This window comes from Hyla sarda, chromosome 1, assembly GCF_029499605.1.
Source record: "Hyla sarda isolate aHylSar1 chromosome 1, aHylSar1.hap1, whole genome shotgun sequence".
In the NCBI taxonomy this organism is placed as follows: domain Eukaryota; kingdom Metazoa; phylum Chordata; class Amphibia; order Anura; family Hylidae; genus Hyla; species Hyla sarda.
The window spans coordinates 592,123,085-592,144,383 of NC_079189.1; the positions used below are offsets into that span (position 1 = coordinate 592,123,085).

The 21,299-nt window shown below is 45.1% G+C and overlaps 1 protein-coding gene across 6 annotated transcripts in view; it reads left to right on the forward strand.

The window, feature by feature from the left end:
• The window catches only part of CPLANE1 (ciliogenesis and planar polarity effector complex subunit 1), a 144,551-nt gene extending 126,167 nt beyond the window's left edge, over window positions 1–18,384 (forward strand). For 4 of the 6 annotated variants that reach the window (XM_056546351.1, XM_056546360.1, XM_056546362.1 and 1 more), the window contains 7 exons: window positions 648–709; window positions 1,868–2,014; window positions 3,332–3,447; window positions 3,877–3,966; window positions 7,464–7,598; window positions 13,850–13,995; window positions 17,683–18,384. In XM_056546351.1, coding sequence (XP_056402326.1) covers window positions 648–709; window positions 1,868–2,014; window positions 3,332–3,447; window positions 3,877–3,966; window positions 7,464–7,598; window positions 13,850–13,995; window positions 17,683–17,823 — 837 coding nt within the window. In that variant the 3' untranslated portion in view covers window positions 17,824–18,384. The remainder of the gene's footprint in view (window positions 1–647; window positions 710–1,867; window positions 2,015–3,331; window positions 3,448–3,876; window positions 3,967–7,463; window positions 7,599–13,849; window positions 13,996–17,682) is intronic. The other 2 variants (XM_056546371.1, XM_056546377.1) reach the window with 1 other exon arrangement.
• Window positions 18,385–21,299: the final 2,915 nt, after the last annotated feature.

The following is a 21,299-nucleotide window of genomic DNA, read 5'->3' on the forward strand; positions in this document are numbered from 1 at the left end:
CAGGAGAAAATCCCCATAGCAAACCTATGCTGCTCTGGACAGTTCCTGACATGGACAGAGGTGTCAGCAGGGAGCACTGTGGACAAGACAAAAAAAAAAGAAAATAATTTCCTCTGTAGCATGCAGCTGCTAATAAGTACTGGAAGGGTAAGGATTTTTTTTTTTTTTTTTTTTTTTAAAGAAGTAATTTACAAATCTGTTTAACTTTCTGGCACCAGTTTATTTAAAAAAAAAAAAGGGGGGTACTCCATATACAAGGATGCATCGTTTTGACCTTACAAATAAGGTCTGTATTGCAAGGTCAAAACCTTGGAATATAACCTTGGCAGGCTCTGAGGAAGTGTTTCCCAACCAGGGTGCCTCCAGCTGTTGCAAAACTACACCTCCCAGCATGCCCGGACAGCCGAAGGCTGTCCGGGCATGCTGGGAGTTGTAGTTTTGCAACAGCTGGAGGCACCCTGGTTGGGAAACACTGGGTTATACAATCAGTGTCCGATCTGCAGGGGTTGGGATTCTGAATACTAGGACCCCACATAAATGAGACTAAGCTGCAATTCCTACTGTGTCATGGGCCAAAAGCTTAGGCCCCTTTCCCCTTGTTATTTATGGACCCCCAACTTTTCTCTTTTATTTTTTTTCTCATCCAGAACTCATCGCTGTCATCAAAAACACTCCGGGAAGAACAGCAAGTAAAAGATGAGAGAGATCGGTAAGTCCGACAACAGCAGGACCGTCACGGCATTGGCCCACACATTTATCAATCTGTCGGAGGACAAAAACTGTCTGGTTGTCCTATAACAACCAATCATAGCTCAGCTCTCCTTTCCCAAATTGCTGTGGTGAAATGAAAGCTGAACTGTAATTGGTTTCTGTGGAACAACCAGACAGTATTGGTTTAAAGGGGTATTCCAGGGAAAAAAAAAAAAATTGTAATTTTATATCAACTGGCTCCAGAAAGTTAAACAGATTTGTAAATTACTTCTATTAAAAAATCTTAATCCTTTCAATAATTATCAGCTGCTGAAGTTGAGTTGTTGTTTTCTGTCTGGCAACAGTGCTCTCTGCTGACATCTCTGCTTGTCTCGGGAACTGCACAGAGTAGAAGAGGTTTGCTATGGGGATTTGCTTCTACTCTGGACTTTTCCAGGTGTCATCAGAGAGCACTTAGACAGAAAATAACAACCCAACTTCAGCAGCTCATAAGCACTGAAAGGATTAAGATTTTTTTTAATAGAAGTAATTTACAAATCTGTTTCTGGAGTCAGTTTATCTATTTAAAATGAATGATTTAAAGGGGTATTCCAGGCAAAAACTTTTTTTTATATATATCAACTGGCTCCGGAAAGTTTAACAGATTTGTAAATTACTTCTATTAAAAAAATCTTAATCCTTCCAATAGTTATAAGCTTCTGAAGTTGAGTTGCTGTTTTCTGTCTTACTGCTCCCGGGACGTGACGCACAGAGTAGAAGAGGTTTGCTATGGGGATTTGCTTCTAAACTGGGCGGTTCCCGAGACACGTGTCATCAGAGAGCATTTAGACAGAAAAGAACCACTCAACTTCAGCAGCTCATAAGTACTGAAAGGATTAAGATTTTTTAATAGAAGTAATTTATAAATCTGTTTAACTTTCTGGAGCCAGTTGAGATATATACATATATACATATATATATATATAAGTTTTTTCCTGGATAACCCCTTTAATGTGGATTGTGTAGTGGGATCTGCAGGAGCTATGTACAGTCTAAGTAAGATATAATAGAGGAATAAATCGGGTGCAATAATCTGTGACCTAGATAACACCTGCGGCTGCGAATGACTGCCCAGCGGGGTGCGCTATTTACAGCGTGTCTGCTGTTTGTCCTATAGGTCTCTGCTTTTGGAGCATCACAGTCATCGGGTGTCGGACGCCATGGGTCTCATGCAGGAACTGTTATCAGAGGCCAAGCAAATCCCCTCTGCAGTTTACCAGCCTGGCACATCCAATGTCTCCTTCTCAAGGCCCTCTCCTAAAGGGTGAGTTATCTGCCTCAGGGGCAAAAAAACTGCAGCCTTAACAACCTATCTTGTCACTGACCTATTTGGCCTCCTGTATGCCTACTATAAACATGGGAGAACTGAAAAAGGCTGCTGGCACGCAGCTGAAACGTTGCCACTATGATGGAATAAACGCTATTCACGTTTTTCACCGACGCCTTGGAGTATTCTTCTGATATAGATCGATATATAATATACAATGACCCCCCGACCTACGATGGCCTCGACATACGATCATTTCAGCATACAATGGTCTCTCAGAGGCCATCGCATGTTGAAGGCAGCATCAACATCCGATGCTTTTGTATGTCGGGGCCATCGCATAAACGGCTATCCGGCAGTGCAGACTGCTTCAGCTGCCACCGGATAGCCGTTTACGGTGCCCCGTGTGGTCCGCTGACTATCACTTACCTGTCCTCGGGGCTCCGGTGCGTCCTCTTCGGGATCCTCTGCATCGTCGGCGCTCTCCATCGTCGTCATCACGTCGCTGCGCACGCCATCCCGTCATCCAATAGGAGCGGTGTGCGTAACGACGTGATGACGGCGATGGAGAGCGAGGATGCCGGGGAAGCAGAGGCCTTGCCGGAGCGTCGGGGACACGGTGACAGCGATGGAAGGCGACATCCAGGGCATCGGTGACGGTCCGGAGCGGCGGGGACAGGTGAGTATAACCTCCAATACCAGTGATCTTCAACCTGCGGACCTCCAGATGTTGCAAAACTACAACTCCCAGCATGTCCGGACAGCCGTTGGCTGTCCGGGCATGCTGGGTGTTGTAGTTTTGCAACATCTGGAGGTCCACAGGTTGTAGACCACTGTCCTATACTTTACAATGCACGGATCCCTCAACATACGATGGTTTCAACAAACGATGGTCCATTTGGAACGCATTACCATCGTATGTTGAGGGACCACTGTATAACAGTGGTCATTCTCCAACCTTTGCTATATTGGTTATAAGTAGAGATGAGCGAACTTACAGTAAATTCGATTCACGAACTTCTCGGCTCGGCAGTTGATGACTTATCCTGCGTAAATTAGTTCAGCTTTCCGGTGCTCCGGTGGGCTGGAAAAGGTGGATACAGTCCTAGGAGACTCTTTCCTAGGACTGTATCCACCTTTTCCAGCCCACGGGAGCACCTGAAAGCTGAACTAATTTATGCAGGATAAGTCATCAACTGCCGAGCCGAGAAGTTCGTGACGAATCGAATTTACTGTAAGTTTGCTCATCTCTAGTTATCAGTCAGTATAGCGTTAATCTAACACCTTAAATTCTATCATACTTTGATATTCCAGAGGTCGCGGTGCAGTGCGCAGTGTGTCTACCAACCAAACGAAGCGCAGATCATCCTCCCGGGGAGGCACTTCACATCCGAGGTCCAGGTCTACCCCTGCACAGACACAAATAAGAGGTAGGTATTGTCTCTATGGGATTATTTATTAAAGGAAATGATAACACAAAGCAGAACTGAGTTTGTAATGTATTGTAGGTTTACTGATGCAAACTCTGCTACATCTGTAGATCAGTATATGCTGAACGGACTTTGGTTTGTGTTTTATGTTGGATTTGAGAATAGGAGTTAATCTGCAAAGTCGCATAGGATATGGCACTTACATAGTCACATCACGGCCAAATTGTTACATCACATACCTTATATCGGCCTTCTTATGTGGCTGGGTCAGCTATGGCCCCAAGATGTTTGGACCTGTATGCTGGGAGTTGTAGTTTTGCGACAGGTGGGAGATCACTGGTGTTTAGTGTGGTAGATTAGTTTGTATTCAGACCAGCAATGTGTATAGTGCAAAGTCCATGATGTTCTTATAGGTCTGTTCTCACACAGGTACAGCGACATTTGTGCTTCCAAAGAACAAGTGGGAACCTAAAGTCAGGACCCTCAGTGCACCCAGCTATTCTGTCCATAGGAAGTATGGTAAGAGGCCAGCAATCCAGAGACTTACACTGTGGGGTTTAAAAGGGTATTACAACATGAAGCACCCATATATCGAAAGGGACATATATGTTAAATAGGACACTGGGACGCCCCAGTCCTTTACACTGCTCCATAAAATGCAGAAAGTTTAGATTCAGGAGGGTTGGAGAAATACACACTGTCGTTTCATGTTCAGTGCTCCATACAGCCTGACACAGCTGAGCGTGCTTCATATACTTCTATGGGACACAGCTGACTGAGCGTGCTTCATATACTTCTATGGGACACAGCTGACTGAGCGTGCTTCATATACCTCTATGGGACACAGCTGACTGAGCGTGCTTCATATACTTCTATGGGACACAGCTGACTGAGCGTGCTTCATATACTTCTATGGGACACAGCTGACTGAGCGTGCTTCATATACTTCTATGGGACACAGCTGACTGAGCGTGCTTCATATACGTCTATGGTACACAGCTGACTGAGCGTGCTTCATATACTTCTATGGGACACAGCTGACTGAGCGTGCTTCATATACCTCTATGGGACACAGCTGACTGAGCGTGCTTCATATACTTCTATGGGACACAGCTGACTGAGCATGCTTCATATACTTCTATGGGACACAGCTGACTGAGCGTGCTTCATATACTTCTATGGGACAGAGCTGACTGAGCGTGCTTCATATACTTCTATGGGACACAGCTGACTGAGCGTGCTTCATATACCTCTATGGGACAGAGCTGACTGAGCGTGCTTCATATACTTCTATGGGACACAGCTGACTGAGCGTGCTACATATATGTCTATGGGACACAGCTGACTGAGCGTGCTTCATATACCTCTATGGGACACAGCTGACAGAGCGTGCTTCATATACCTCTATGGGACACAGCTGACTGAGCGTGCTTCATATACCTCTATTGGACAGAGCTGACTGAGCGTGCTTCATATACTTCTATGGGACACAGCTGACTGAGCGTGCTACATATATGTCTATGGGACACAGCTGACTGAGCGTGCTTCATATACCTCTATGGGACACAGCTGACAGAGCGTGCTTCATATACCGCTATGGGACACAGCTGACAGAGCGTGCTTCATATACCTCTATGGGACACAGCTGACTGAGCGTGCTTCATATACCTCTATGGGACACAGCTGACAGAGCGTGCTTCATATACCTCTATGGGACACAGCTGACAGAGCGTGCTTCATATACGTCTATGGGACACAGCTGACAGAGCGTGCTTCATATACCTCTATGGGACACAGCTGACTGAGCGTGCTTCATATACCTCTATGGGACACAGCTGACAGAGCGTGCTTCATATACCTCTATGGGACACAGCTGACTGAGCGTGCTTCATATACCTCTATGGGACACAGCTGACTGAGCGTGCTTCATATACTTCTATGGGACACAGCTGACTGAGCGTGCTTCATATATGTCTATGGGACACAGCTGACTGAGCGTGCTTCATATACTTCTATGGGACACAGCTGACTGAGCGTGCTTCATATATGTCTATGGGAAACAGCTGACAGAGCGTGCTTCATATACGTCTATGGGACACAGCTGACTGAGCGTGCTTCATATACGTCTATGGGACACAGCTGACTGAGTCTGCTTCATATACTTCTATGGGACACAGCTGACTGAGCGTGCTTCATATACCTCTATGGGACACAGCTGACTGAGCGTGCTTCATATACTTCTATGGGACACAGCTGACTGAGCGTGCTTCATATATGTCTATGGGAAACAGCTGACTGAGCGTGCTTCATATACGTCTATGGGACACAGCTGACTGAGTCTGCTTCATATACGTCTATGGGACACAGCTGACTGAGCGTGCTTCATATACTTCTATGGGACACAGCTGACAGAGCGTGCTTCATATACTTCTATGGGACACAGCTGACAGAGCGTGCTTCCTATACGACTATGGGACACAGCTGACTGAGCGTGCTTCATATACGTCTATGGGAAACAGCTGACTGAGCGTGCTTCATATACCTCTGGGACACAGCTGACTGAGCGTGCTTCATATACCTCTATGGGACACAGCTGACTGAGCGTGCTTCATATACGTCTATGGGACACAGCTGACTGAGCGTGCTTCATATACCTCTCTGGGACACAGCTGACTGAGCGTGCTTCATATACTTTTATGGAACCCGGCTGACTGAGCGTGCTTCATATACCTCTATGGGAAACAGCTGACTGAGCGTGCTTCATATACGTCTATGGGACACAGCTGACTGAGCGTGCTTCATATACCTCTATGGGACACAGCTGACAGAGCGTGCTTCATATAGGTCTATGGGACACAGCTGACTGAGCGTGCTTCATATACGTCTATGGGACACGGCTGACTGAGCGTGCTTCATATACGTCTATGGGACACGGCTGACTGAGCGTGCTTCATATACCCCTATGGGACACAGCTGACTGAGCGTGCTTCATATACCCCTATGGGACACAGCTGACTGAGCGTGCTTCATATACCCCTATGGGACACAGCTGACTGAGCTTGCTTCATATACGTCTATGGGACACAGCTGACTGAGCGTGCTTCATATACCTCTATGGGACACAGCTGACTGAGCGTGCTTCATATATCTCTATGGAACACAGCTGACTGAGCGTGCTTCATATACCTCTATGGGACACAGCTGACTGAGCGTGCTTCATATACGTCTATGGGACACAGCTGACTGAGCGTGCTTAATATACCTCTATGGGACACAGCTGACTGAGCGTGCTTCATATACCTCTATGGGACACAGCTGACTGAGCGTGCTTCATATACCTCTATGGGACACAGCTGACTGAGCGTGCTTCATATACCTCTATGGGACACAGCTGACTGAGCGTGCTTCATATACCTCTATGGGACACAGCTAACTGAGCGTGCTTCATATACTTCTATGGAACACAGCTGACTGAGCGTGCTTCATATACCTCTATGGGACACAGCTGACTGAGCGTGCTTCATATACGTCTATGGGACACAGCTGACTGAGCGTGCTTCATATACCTCTATGGGACACAGCTGACTGAGCGTGCTTCATATACCTCTATGGGACACAGCTGACTGAGCGTGCTTCATTTACCTCTATGGGACACAGCTGACTGAGCGTGCTTCATATACCTCTATGGGACACAGCTGACTGAGCGTGCTTCATATACCTCTATGGGACACAGCTGACTGAGCGTGCTTCATATACTTCTATGGAACACAGCTGACCAAGCGTGCTTCATGGGACATGGCTGACTGAGCGTGCTTCATACGTCCCCAATGGAAAACAGTGCACTCCATACATGCAGATTCTGCTATGTGTGAACGTCATATTTTTTTTTATATACATTAAATATTCTATTAGGAAGGGGATAATGATCATATAAAACAGCCACATGATCACTCAGCTTTTATTAATCACTATGGATATTCATTCACTTTGTCTTATCTTGGTAAATCTCTGACTAGATCCGTCCCTGCCTGGTGACCGTCTTTCCCAAATCACACGTCGGGGTATGCTGCCTACGAGGAGCAGGATTAATGTACAAAATAAAAACACAAAACCTGTTCTGAAAGCCACAGCAAAGCAGACAGACAGACAAGGTAAGGGTTAAAAAAAAACAAAACATGAATTTACTGTAATTATTAATAGATATTACTCAAAAACTACATAAACAAAATTAAGTTGTTCTAGTAGTAACCAGCAGAATAGTGAGTGCAGCCCTGGAGTATAATACAGGATATAACTTAGGATCAGTACAGGATAAGTAATGTAATGTATGTACACAGTGTACAACCAGCAGAATAGTGAGTACAGCTCTGGAGTATAATACAGGATATAACTCAGGATCAGTACAGGATAAGCAATGTATGTACACAGTGACCTCACCAGCAGAATAGTGAGTACAGCTCTGGAGTATAATAAAAGATATAACTCGGGATCAGTACAGGATAAGTAATGTTATGTATGTACACAGTGGCCTCACCAGCAGAATAGTGAGTACAGCTCTGGAGTATAATACAGGATATAACTCAGGATCAGTACAGGATAAGTAATGTAATGTGTATACACAGTGACCTCACCAGCAGAATAGTGAGTATAGCTCTGGAGTATAATACAGGATATAAATCGAGATTTTCCTAGCTTGTGACGGACAATATAAGTTATATGAAGACAGGAGGCGAGTATCTTATGCGTTAATCTTCCTTTATGAGGGCGGACGTAGGAGATGAGGAGTTGGGAGGACTCCGAAGAACGTAACAAAGCCGTCTGAGACTCATATGTCTGAAGACGGCGGACAACACTTAGCCGTGGATGCGCGGGAAAATAAGGATAAAAAAACTATTGGAGTCTGGTTTTTGTCCCACGGACAACAGAGAATTTAACTCCTAATGGCGAGAATTGTCGCCTGGAGATGTCTAAGGCCCTAATGTCCGATACACGCTTAATGGAAATCAGACATAATAGGACCGTAAGCTTGAAAGACAGCAATTTTAGAAAAAGTGCGTCATTGTCCTCCCACACTGAGAACATGGTCAGGACCTTGGCCACGTCCCAAGTGTCCTGATATTTGGGGCGCGGAGGACATTTAAATTTAACGCCTCTCAGAAGGCGACACACCAAAGGATGTTTGCCTACTGGCAAAGAATCCACTGGTGTGTGGTAAGCCGAGATTGCAGATCTATACACATTAATAGAACTATAAGACTTTCCGGATTCAAAAGAATCCGCCAAGTAGTTGGCTACTACAGATACAGGCGCCTGAACGGGATCAACCTGCCGTTGATCACACCAACGTACCCAGAGTCTCCAGGCTGATCGATATGGCGATCTAGTCCCGGGGGCCAAGGCAAGGAGATCCCTAGTTGATCTTGAAAGGTCGCTATTCACGTCTGGCACCCCGAAACCAACCATGCGAGGAGATGCAGGTTGTGGTCTGTGATCAGAGGGTGCAGACCCCCGCTCGGATTGGAGAGGAGATGAGGGAACTGAGGGAGCAATCTGGGAAAATCCACAGTCATCTCCAACAGGAGGGGAAACCATGGTTGTGTCGGCCACCAGGAAGTGATCATCACAACCGACACTCTCAGGTTCGCTATATGCAGGAGAACCCTGAGGATCATCGAGAACGGGGGAAACGCATAATGCGTCCCCGGGCCAGATGTGGCGAAATGCGTCTACCGCATAGGCTTCCGGGTCCGGCCTCCAGCTGTAAAAGCAGGGTAGCTAATGATTGAGACGGGAAGCGAACAGATCTATAGAGAATGGACCCCACAGATGGCAAAGGGCCAGTAAAACTGACCTATCCAGCCGCCAATCGCTGGAGTCGGTCAGGTAGCGAGAATTCCAGTCCGCTATCATGTTGGAAGCCCCCGGGATGTATTCCGCTATCGGGACAATGTTGCGGGCAAGGGAAAAATGCCAAAATTCCTTCGCGAGATCCGCAAGGACTCTGGATTTGGAGCCCCCCAAGCGATTGACATATTGGACCGCGGTCACATTGTCCATGTGCAATAACACACAGCAATTGGATGCGTGTGGTAGAAGGCTCCTGATGGCAAAGAATGCCGCCAGTAGTTCCAGCGCGTTGATGTGCAGCAGAGACTCCTCTGCGGACCACGTCCCTCCTGTTGAAGAGAGACCGCACCGAGCGCCCCAGCCGTGGCGACTCGCGTCCGACTCCAAAATAATGTCGGGGTTGGAACAGAAGATGGTCTTGCCGTTCCATTCGACGGCATGACGTAACCACCACCGAAGTTCCTCTACGGCTTCCGGGCATAACGATACTTCGTCTGCGTATCAAAGCCCTTGTTGCAAATGCAAGGATTTGAGCCTCTGAAGGGCTTGATAATGGAGGGGAGCGGGGAATATGGCCTGGATAGAGGCTGATAGAAGTCCGACCAGCCATGCTAACACACGCAACGACACTTGTTGTTTGTTCAATACGGCTCTGATTTCTTTGCGGATGATAGTCAGCTTGGCCTTGGGTAATCTGAGGACAGCTCGCTCGGTGTCCACCAAGAATCCCAGAAATTCCATCTCCTGAGCTGGAACGAGAACAGACTTCTTGTGATTGATGATGAACCCTAGGTCTTGCAATAATCGGACCGTCCAGCTGGCGTGTTCGCCTGCCTGAAGTCTGGAACGAGCCATGATAAGTAGGTCGTCCAAATAAATGATCAATCTCACTCCCCTGCTCCGTAGGGCTGCCACCACCGGTTTCAACAATTTGGTGAAACACCACGGGGCGGACGAGAGGCCGAAGGGAAGGCAGGTAAATTGCCACATTCGGTCTCTCCAAAGGAAGCGTAGGAAGTTTTGGGAGGTTGGATGGATGGGAACCGTGAGGTAGGCGTCCATTAGGTCCACCTTTACCAGACAATCCCCCAGTTTTAAGAGATCCCTCAGATAGTGGATCCCTTCCATTTTGAAATGTCGGTAAATGATATGTTGGTTCAGATTTTGTAAATTTATGACTGGCCGGTATCCGCCCCCCTTCTTTTTGACTAGGAAGAGATTGCTGAGGAACCCCGAGGAAAGGAGGTCCACCTCTACCACTGCCTGTTTGGACAGGAGGTCCTGTAATTCATTGTCTATAAGAGCAACGTTCAGGTTGGAGAACCGGATGGGAGGTGGAGTTGAAGTCATGTCTGGCGGGGAACAAAATTCTATCTGGTACCCTGCCACTGTATTGAGTATCCATGCGTCTGACGTAATCGCAGACCAGACGTGGATAAAAAATTTCAGTCTTCCCCCTACGGGTATGTGAAAAGAACTCAGGTGTGTTGTACTCACCGGTAGTTGGTCGGGAGCGGGGATAACCTCTCCCTCCACGTCCCCTCCAGGGGCATCCGCGAGGCGGGAAAAAAGGTGTTGGTTGTGCGATTGGCACAGGATAGGACTGTGGAGCCTGGCTGTACAGGAGTTCTGTTGTATGGCCTATTAGCGTAATTGCGGCCGGCAGATCGGCCCCTGTTTCTGCCGGCCTTGGGAAAAACCTTAGCCGAGCCTGATTTCTTTAAGGATGTTTGGGCTTTGTCGAGACTGGTATACAGTCCGACCATCTTGTTGATATCCTTAATGAGGGTATCCCCAAAAAGCATACCCTCAGCAGCAGGGCCGGGTTCTGACTCAGCTAAGTGAGAGAGTTGAGGCTCAAGCCTCATCAAAATTGAGCGACGACGCTCAGTCGAACAAGTGGTGTTCGCACACCCAAGCAGGCATACGCCCCTCTGGGCCCAACTCCTGAGTTGAAGCAGGTCGATCGGCTGTTCCGTTGCCGCCGCCTGCTCCGAGAGGTTAAGAATCTTAGTGATAGGGCCGAAGAGGTCCAGGATTCGATCTTGGATGGACCGAAAGGACCTCTCAATACCCTTTTTGGAATATTTTCCGTGTTTAGTGATGTACCGTAAGTATGGGGTCGGGTGTGAGCATGGCCTTCTTGGGGATGCACGGTCATGGGCACTCCGCCTTCAATTTATTGCGGTTAGTCTTATTTACAGACCTGCGAGCCCAATGTTCAATGTATTGAGACACCTCTGGAAGGGGTGCCCAGTCTCCAGAGCGCAGATGGGAAATAGCCTCTGGGTCAAAGAAAGGCTCTCCATGAGAGTCTAAGACGGTTTCACCCTGGGATACCAGGTTGGCGTCCTCAGGGAGCGCCATATGCCCACTATCCTCGTCCTCATTGTCAGACTCATTGGCGTCTGCCGCCCCAGATTCAGCGGAGAACTCCTCATCTGAAGAGTCCATGAACGAATCCGGCTTGGCCCGTCTAACAGACCGTTGCCTCTGCCTATGCAACTCCCCGAGGCCCAGGGGTCGTTTAGAGTCTGGAGGAAAAGTGGGTCGGCAGTCCGGGTCAGGTACTGCCTGGTGCATGGAATTTGCTTCCCCTGCCGGGGAGTCGGATAGCGTGATGGTATGCTTGCGTTTCTGAGATGCTGTGCCCTTCTTAATGGGCAGTTCACCACTGCATGAGGATTCCTGTATGAGAGGTGCAGGATGTTGCGCACCCGTGGGTGGCATGACAGAGGACATCGCTGCCTATACGGATCTGTTTATCAGATCTTGGATCTGGGCAGCAGTCATAAATTGGGGTGCGTCCAGCATTGGATCTTCCCCAGCAGATGTCCTGGGAGAGGTAGTGGCTCTCTCATCGGCCATAATGTAATGTGTACAATAATATATATAAGAGACACAAGAGCTGTCTAAAGGGTCTTATGCGACCTACAGGACAGGTAAAGGTCTATAGGAGGTATGGTCTTATAAGATGTAGAGTTATAGGATGTACCTATACCACCTACTATATAGGTGACAGATAGGCAAACTGTCTACAGGTAAGTCAAGGTACACAGTATCTGGGGCAAAAGGGGGAATAAATTCCCAGGTGACTAACAATAGATATACAGAAAAACATTCAGCAAGCAGACAAGGTTCCTTCCCTCACGCCGTTCGCACTGAACTGGCGATGCGATATAGGGAGGAGTGGACCCACAGTGCAGAGCGAAGTAATCTCGCGAGATTACCGCTTTCTGTGCTGCGATAGGGCGAGCTGAAGAACGCCCACAAGCCACGCCCTCCTCCCCCCGCTCTGCACGAAGAGAACTACGGCGCGGGAAGAGGAGAGCGCGAAAGGAGTGAGAAGAAGAAAGAAGAGGAAAGTTCACAAGATGGCGCCGATAAGATGGCGCCGTAGGTAAGCGAGAAGTGCGTGAGAAAGGCAGTGACAAGCGCCGCGTGTGTGGTGGCGTGCGCCGCTGACAGAGTGAGCAGAGAGCAAGATCTGCTGAGTCAGAACAGCGCAGTAGAAGATAAGATAGGAACAAATAATATATAATAATCTTAGAAATAAAGATATATATATATAAACAGAGGGCGAAACAGGAAGGACTTACAGACCTAAACCAGACAAGCAATACAGACACTGAAAGAAGCACTATATAACAGCAGTGAGAGAATACTTATCTGAAGTTCTGCTATGAGCAGAAAGAGGAGTAGATTATGGAGGCAGTCCCTTATACACCAAGCATCCGGAGCGGGGATTGGCCGATACATCCAGTAGACTGCTGGGAGTTGTAGTTTAAAGTTTAAAAGTTTTTTCTAGTAGAATTCACTAAAGTAAAGTTTGAATGTCTGCTATGGGCATTAATAAAGGCAGATTAATGCATAAGATATGAGCCTCCTGTCTGATATATAACTCAGGATCAGTACAGGATAAGTAATGTAATGTATGTACACAGTGATCCCAACTGCAGAATAGTGAGTACAGCTCTGGAGTATAATAGAGGATATAACTCAGGATCAGTACAGGATAAGTAATGTAATGTATGTACACAGTGACTGCACCAGCAGAATAGTGAGTACAGCTCTGGAGTGTAATACAGGATATAACTCAGGATCAGTACAGGATAAGTAATGTAATGTATGTACACAGTGACCTCACCAGCAGAATAGTGAGTACAGCTCTGGAGTATAATACAGGATATAACTCAGGATCAGTACAGGATTAGTAATGTAATGTATGTACACAGTGACCTCACCAGCAGAATAGTGAGTGCAGCTCTGGAGTAAAATACAGGATATAACTCAGGATCAGTACAGGATAAATAATGTAATGTATATACACATTGATCTCACCAGCAGAATAGTGAGTACAGCTCTGGAGTATAATACAGGATATTACTCAGGATCAGTACAGGATTAGTAATGTATGTACGATATGCTGGAAGTTGTAGTTTTGCAACATCTGGAGGGCCACAATTTGGAGACCACTGACTTAAACTAAGTGACCAATGTACTTTAACATATGGCTGGATTGTTGTTTAATCAGTTATTGTTATTGTTTGGACAGGAAAAAGCAGTAAAGGCACCAGCCCCCTGTCACAGTTTGGTGAATTCCACCCAGAAGACTATGAGAGGGACATTGTGAGCCCTTGGGAGATCCCTGATGAAATCAACAGGATATTAAACAGCGATAGAAACTCCATCCTGTCTCAGGTATAAAACAACATGTCTGAAAAAAAATATATATATATAAATACACACAAGAGGAGATACATGGAGGCATACAGGTTCCATATGGTATCCCACTGCCCACAGATGTTGCGGTTGCCCCTGTAGATCCTACTCACTTGTAGGTTGTTGAAGCTGGTGTCACAGATGGTAACATAAATGCTCGATTGGTGATAAATCTGGTGACCAGGAGGGCGAAGGAATCTGGTGGGGACATTCCTGGAAAACCTTGCTGTGTGTGTGGATAAGCATTATCTAGAGCAGTGGTTCTCAACCTGGGGTACAAGTATCCCCAGGGGTACTTAGCAGTTCTTCAGGGGGTACTTGAAAAAAAAAATCAGTAATGGCAGCCACAGTCACTGGTTACTGGTCTGGACCACTGTGAAAGAAATGGTCGGCTGACGTCACTGCATCGTGGAGCGGAGCAGGAGGACATTAAAGGGGAAGCGCGGGCACTGGGCTGCTGTGGGCAGTAATGACCATCAGCTTTGTTGCTCCGCTGCCCCTGCAGACTGGGGACCTACTGCTATGAGCAATAGAAATAGGTCCCCAGACCAGAGGAGCAGTGGAGCACCAAAACGGGGCAGTATGGCAGCCTACAACAATATATGGGGGCAGTTTGGGGGCCTACAGCTATATTTAGGGGCACAGAGGGGGCCTAACAACTTTATGGGGACGCAAAGCGGGTACTATTACTGTGTGTGTGACTATAAACATGGGGAGTTTGTAAATAGGTGGGTATTGTACTGCAGAAAGGAGTTTGTTTGGTTGGTTCTGTGGAGACGTCTTGTATGGGAGAAATCTTAATGGCGGTCTAGGCCAGATAGTGAAGAAAAGAAAAGTAAACCACTCCGGTTAGAGAAGACGTCACCTGTATATCGGGGGACTGGGGAGATAGGAAGAGGAAAGTAAAGCATATGAATTATACTATAATCATTACAAAATATTTTTTTGGGAATGGGCTGTTAAGGGGTACTCAGGCAAAAACGGTTGAGAACCATTGATCTAGTGTGAAATATATGAGCGGCAACACGTGTCCACAGGATGTGCTGCACATAACTCTGAGGGGTTAATTAATGTTCCTATTAATGTAACTGGCTGTCATCACCAGCAGAGGGCAGCGTGTCACTTCACAGCTAAGGCAAGATTGAAGCCACCCAAACCCGGTCACCATCAGATCCTAAACAGAACCTGTCCTCTTATGTTGCCGTTCTAGTCCGTAACAGTCTAGGGGGGAGATTTATCAAAACCTGTGCAGAGGAAGAGTGGTGCAGTTGCCCATAGCAACCAATCAGATTGCTTCTTTCATTTTCCACAGGCCTCTAAAGAGGCCTGTGGAAAATGAAAGAAGCAATCTGATTGGTTGCTATGGGCAACTGCACCACTCTTCCTCTGCACAGGTTTTGATAAATCTCCCCCTAGGTTTTTGGTCCAAGACACCATTGCAAACTCAGATTATGGTGGCTGGCCTTCAATAGCTGGACATGTAATGGGCACCTTGACACCAGATTTCCTTCTAGGTGCCTGGAAATTGTCCTGGCAAAGATAGCGGTGTTATAAAGGAGCCGTCTGTGTCTGGATGGTGGACAAGGAAAATGTAGAAGCTGCTCGTGCTTGTCGGCAGATTACACCAGCCTGTTCGCCATGTGTGCCCTAACAGCTTGGTCCGAACCAACCTAGATGCTTTTCTCATTTCATTGTCCTGTCTCTTAAAGGGGTTCTCCACCATAAGGTGATTTTAGTACGTACCTGGCAGGCAGTAATGGACATGGCTTAGGAAGGATCTGCGCTTGTCTTGGGGATAAATGGCTGTGTTGTGAGATTACCATAACACTGTGGCTAGCTTTTTGTGAACTGGTATTTCCTGTTTGAGTTTTCTTCTTTTGCCTACAAATCCCATAATTCCATTTTCCTCCTTCCCACACATCAGCCACCCCACTCATTGAAGCATAAATGAGCTGCATCCATTCAAAAGACCTGTGGTTTTCAATCAGGGTGCCTACAGCTGTTGCATTAGTTGTAGATTGATCTCCATCCCTCCAAGTGATTGCTCCACCCATTGAAGCAGACAGGCTCCCTGTCATCAGCTGACTAGTGAGTCAGGTCTCAGCTGCATTGCAACCTGGGAAAAATCTGAGACAACAGTAATTTTGTACGCTGTTAAAAATATTGTGAGAAAACCGTCACGCACAGGTACAGACACTATATTATGAACTACACTAACTTTACAGCCCCTGTAGCATAGTCAAATAAAAAAGATGCCTGGAATACCCCTTTAAAGTTCGTCAGCACTCACCGATCTCTGAGAGCATTTTTATAGGGCAGCTGGAGAAGCATTTTTACACTATTATTATTACAACTGTAATACCAAAAGCCATCAGCAGGGGAGCTATAATATTAACCCCTTAACGACAATGGACGTAAATGTAAGTCATGGTGACGTGGTACTTAGTGCACCATGACGTACATTTACGCGCCGCCAGCGGTGCTCGCGTCATGTGAGGCATGTCCCGGCTGCTATCAGCAGCCAGGGACCCGCCGATAATGGCGGACATCCGCAATCGCTCCCAGGGTCTTCTGCTCTGGTCTGAGATCGAGCAGACCAGTGAGGAAGATCACTGATAATACTGATCAGTGCTATGTCCTACAAATTTTAAATAAAAAAGTTAAAAAACGTGAAAAATGTAAAACGTAAAAAAGTAAAACGTTTGTTTTTCCCATTTTACCCCCAAAAAAGCATTAAAAAAAGATTATTAATGCACATATTTGGTATTGCCGCGTGCGTAAAAGTCTGAACTATTAAAATATATTGTCAATTATCCCGTACAGTGAGCGGCGTAAACGTTAAAAAAATAAAAGTCCAAAATTGCTGCTTTTTTGTCACATTTTATTTTAAAAAAAATGTATAAAAAATGTATAAAAGGTAAAACCTAAGCAAAAGTGGTACTGGAAAATGAGCCCTCATACCGCCCCATATACGGAAAAATGAGAAAGTAATAGGTGGTCAAAATAGGACAATTTCAAACATACAAATTTTGTTAAAATAGTTTGAGATTTTTTTTAAGCGGTACAATTATAGAAAAGCGTATAACATGGGTATCATTTTAATCGTATTGACCCACAGAATATAGAAAACTTGTCATTTTTACCGGAAAGTGTACAGCGTGATATCAATAAAATGTTTGGTTGCGCCGTACATTTTATGGTAAAATAAGTGACGTAATTACAAAGTACAATTGGTGACGCAAAAAACAAGTCCTCATATGGGACTGTGGATGGAAATATAAGAGAGTTTTAGAAGGCGAGGTGGAAAAAACGAAAATGCTAAAATAAAATTGGTCTGGTCCTTAAGGGGTTAAAAACTACGGTAAGTTTTAGGCACTATCCCTTTAATTTTGTTTTTTAGGGTCTACTTTATATTATATTTTATCTTACTTTATTAATAAAAGTTAAATTTTATATGCATTCTCCTCAAATATTGGTATTTGTTCTCTTACCTGTGCAGCAGAAACATTTTGGTTTCTATTCACTTTTAAAAGAGTATGGAGCACCTCCTACTGGTGCACAGGAGTCAAGACACCAGTCAGACTGATTCTGCCTGTAACCTTGTTCAGATTTTCGATTTTCCTTAACACCCCTTCCTTCTTTTTGTCCTCTTTTTTCTTTTTTTAGAGGTCTATGATGAATGAGGAAGCTGATTCCCGAATCCGTAACCTGGACAATTCGTCAGACAGCACAGGAAGTATTCTGAGCAAGCTCGACTGGAAGGCAATAGAAGACATGGTGGCCAGCGTTGGCAGTACCCAAATGTAGCTGGGAAAGGGGAGAGAGATCTGCACTTTATTTTATCCATTTGAACTTTGTGCCTGAGAAAGCCACACTGGACAAAATGGATGCATTGTGATCAGTCAGACCATGACCAGGAGAGTCATATGGGGGAATAAAGAAAATTGCCAAAACCAACACAGAAATCATTAGAAAATTCCCACTATAGTCCTTGTAGGAGATCTATCGAAACCTGTGCAGAGGAAAAGTTGACCATAGCAACCAATCAGATCGCTTCTTTCGTTTTCAAAAGGCCTCTGAAAAATAGAAGAAGCGATCTGATTGGTTGCTATGGGCAACTGGTCAACTTTTCCTCGACACAGGTTTTGGTAAATCTCCTTTGTGTTAGCTTTGGCACTAGGCATTATATCAATAATGAGGAGTATGTGTTTTTGTATGATATGAGGTTTTTGTAATGTTTTATTTATCTAAAAAATATTTTATATTTTTTACCTTTCTAGTCAGTGATTTATATTATGTAAATACTGAATATTATGTAAATACTGAATAAAGCAACAGATTAGCATTTTCTATTTGTTCCACTGGCATTATCCTAGGGCTTTGATTCCAGGCACTATTACTTAAATGGGCACTGTGAGACCTTTTGTAATATGGTTGTTTACATTTTATTTTAATATTTATTAAAGAAAACAGCTCCTAAAAATCCCACCACTAGGGGTCCCCATACCTACTGGGACACTAACCAGTCCTGCAGCAGCATCAGGCTTATCCGTGAGTCATGGAAATGAGATGACTGATGGACAAGGCTGCATTAGCAGACTCACCAATCACCTCCCACCTGTACAAGGGAGGGACACGCCCCCTCCCACCACACACCAATCACTTCCCTCCACCACAAGGAGGGACACACCCCCTTAAATATAAAAAAAATTTGAACAACCATATTACAAAAGGTCTTTAATTTATATCAGTAACATATAAAAAGTTTTTGGATCTGACATTTCCCACTTAAGTCAGTTATCAGCCACCTGTGATGAAGTGATATCCTCAAAAGCTATAAAAAGAAAGTAAAATGACCCTACTACACTACTACACTACACTAAATATCACTCTTTAGCTATATAGAGTAGTTTCTCTCTTTCAGCTGTCAGTTACATGCAGGGAGTGAAAGATGTCATAATCCACCGAGTCTTGGTGCAAAGCCCTCACTAAGAGTAGCCTCCACCCTCCTCAAAGACAAGGACCATGTGGTTTATGTCTTGTCTAGGGGTCTGGCTTTCACAGTGTCTGGTTCAAAGCTGCACACCCCCTCCCCGTGTGAGATCTGGCACAGAACGCTGCTCTTTGCCTGCTGTAGATCTAATCACTGATTGCTGCCATTCAGAGCATAGCATGATTTATTGCTGGGGGGAAGGATAGTACAGTGAGAAGACATGTACTGTGTTTACAACAACTTGGAGCTTGCACACAGAACTGCACTGACTGCTGGGAGTTGTAGTCTGGGCTGCAAGCAAGGGAAAATAATATTCAGAAGACAACAGGGACCACAGGAGCAGATAAAATCACATGGATAACTACAGGCGACACAGAACAGGTATTGTTGTGGCTTTGGGGCGTTTATTTTTTCTTTACTTCCCTGAAGCACCCCTTAAAATCAAATGAAAGGATCTAAGCTTTTAAAATCTGTTAAAGCATTGGTCTCAAACTGTGACCCTCCTGGGCATGCCGGAAGTTCAAATTTTGCAACATTTGAAGGGCCACAGTTTAACACCACTGTGGTAAAAGGTACAGTTGAATGTACAAAAAAGATGTTAAAAGAAAAAAAAAAGGATCAATTCTACTTTGCCTCCTCTTAAAAATAAGTAACTTCCTTGAAACAAAATCTTTGCCTCAAACTGCGTCTCAATATTGCAAATAAAGAAATTCATGAGAAAAGATTTGGAGATACTAGAGAAAAAAGGTGGATCTTGGTTCTTAGTTCAGATCCTTAAATAAAAAATTGATCCCAGTAATGTCCAGAAGTGGCGCTCTTCCCATCAGAGGAGCCTTTGGCTGTCAAAGATGCCATAGACAGAAAGGGATGACCTATTAAAAATGACATCAAGTAAAATCTCCCTCTCTACCATACTTGTAACAAGGACGCTAAGAATGTGGCTAGGCCACCTGACTCTTTCTCACACGTATTTATCAATGTTTCGCACATGTTGATAAAGTTCTGTCACACGGAGAAAAAAAGTGTCGCACAGGAAAAATAAAGAAAATAAATAGAGCAAGGTAACTCTGCATAGCACTGAAAAGTATTAGCAATCAAAGGATTGCTATAGATAGTCCCCTATGGGGACATAAAAAGTGTAAAAATGAAAGTAAAAAAAAAAATGTGAAAAATCCCCTCCCCCAATGAAAATGTCCTTTTTTCAAAAAGAATAATTAATACACATATTTGGTGTCGCCGCATGCGTAAATGTCTGAACTATTAAAATATAATGTTATTGATCCCGTATGGTGAATAACGTGAAGGTAAAAAAAAATAAAAAATTCCCCACACAAATAGTATTTTTTTTGGTTGCACCATACATTTTATGGTAAAATGAATGATGTCATTATGCAGGACAACTGGTCACGCAAAAAACAAGCCTAACAATACCATACCTAACAAGGGTTACACCACAGGTGTTTGACGACTTTCCGTTAAAGTTGAATGTGTAAATTATATATTTTTTTCACAAAAATGCAGTTTTTCCCAAATTTTACATTTTTACAAGGCATAATAGGCGAATATGTCCCCCCAAATTTGTACCCTCATCTCTTCTGAGTATGGAAATACCTCATGTGTGGACGTCATGTGCACTGCGGGCATACTACAATGCTCAGAAGAGAACAAGTGGTACATTGAGCCTTAACACCCCACAGGTGTTTGACAAATTTCACTAAAGTTGGATGTGAAAATGAAAAATTATTTTTTTTCACTAAGATGCTGGTGTTACCCCAAATTTTTCATTTTCACAAGGAGTAATAGAAGTATGTAAATATCCCTTATCGTGGATGTAAAGTGCTCTGCAGGCGCACTACAATGCAGTAGTATATGCTGGGAGTTGTAGTTTGCAACAGCTGGAGGCACACTACTGCAACTCCCAGCATGTCCTTAGGTAGTTTGTGCATGCTAGGGGTTGTAGTTAAGCAATTGCTGGAGGCACACTTTTTCATAGAAAAAATGTGCATCCAGCTGTTGCATAACTACAACCCCCAGCATGCACAAACTACCAAAGGGCATGCTGGGAGTTGTAGTAGTTCCTTCTGCTCTTGCATAACAACAACTTCCAACATGCCCTTTTGTGCATGCTGGGAGTTGCTGCTAAGCAACAGCAGGAGGCCAGCCTTACCTCCTGCTGCTGCTCTGCCGAATCCTCCTGCCACTGCTGTCTCTGCCGATCCCGGGGATCGAGGGCCCACAGTTCAGGTACTCACTCCCGGCACCAGCTCTTGCCCTCCGGAATAGGGGCGGA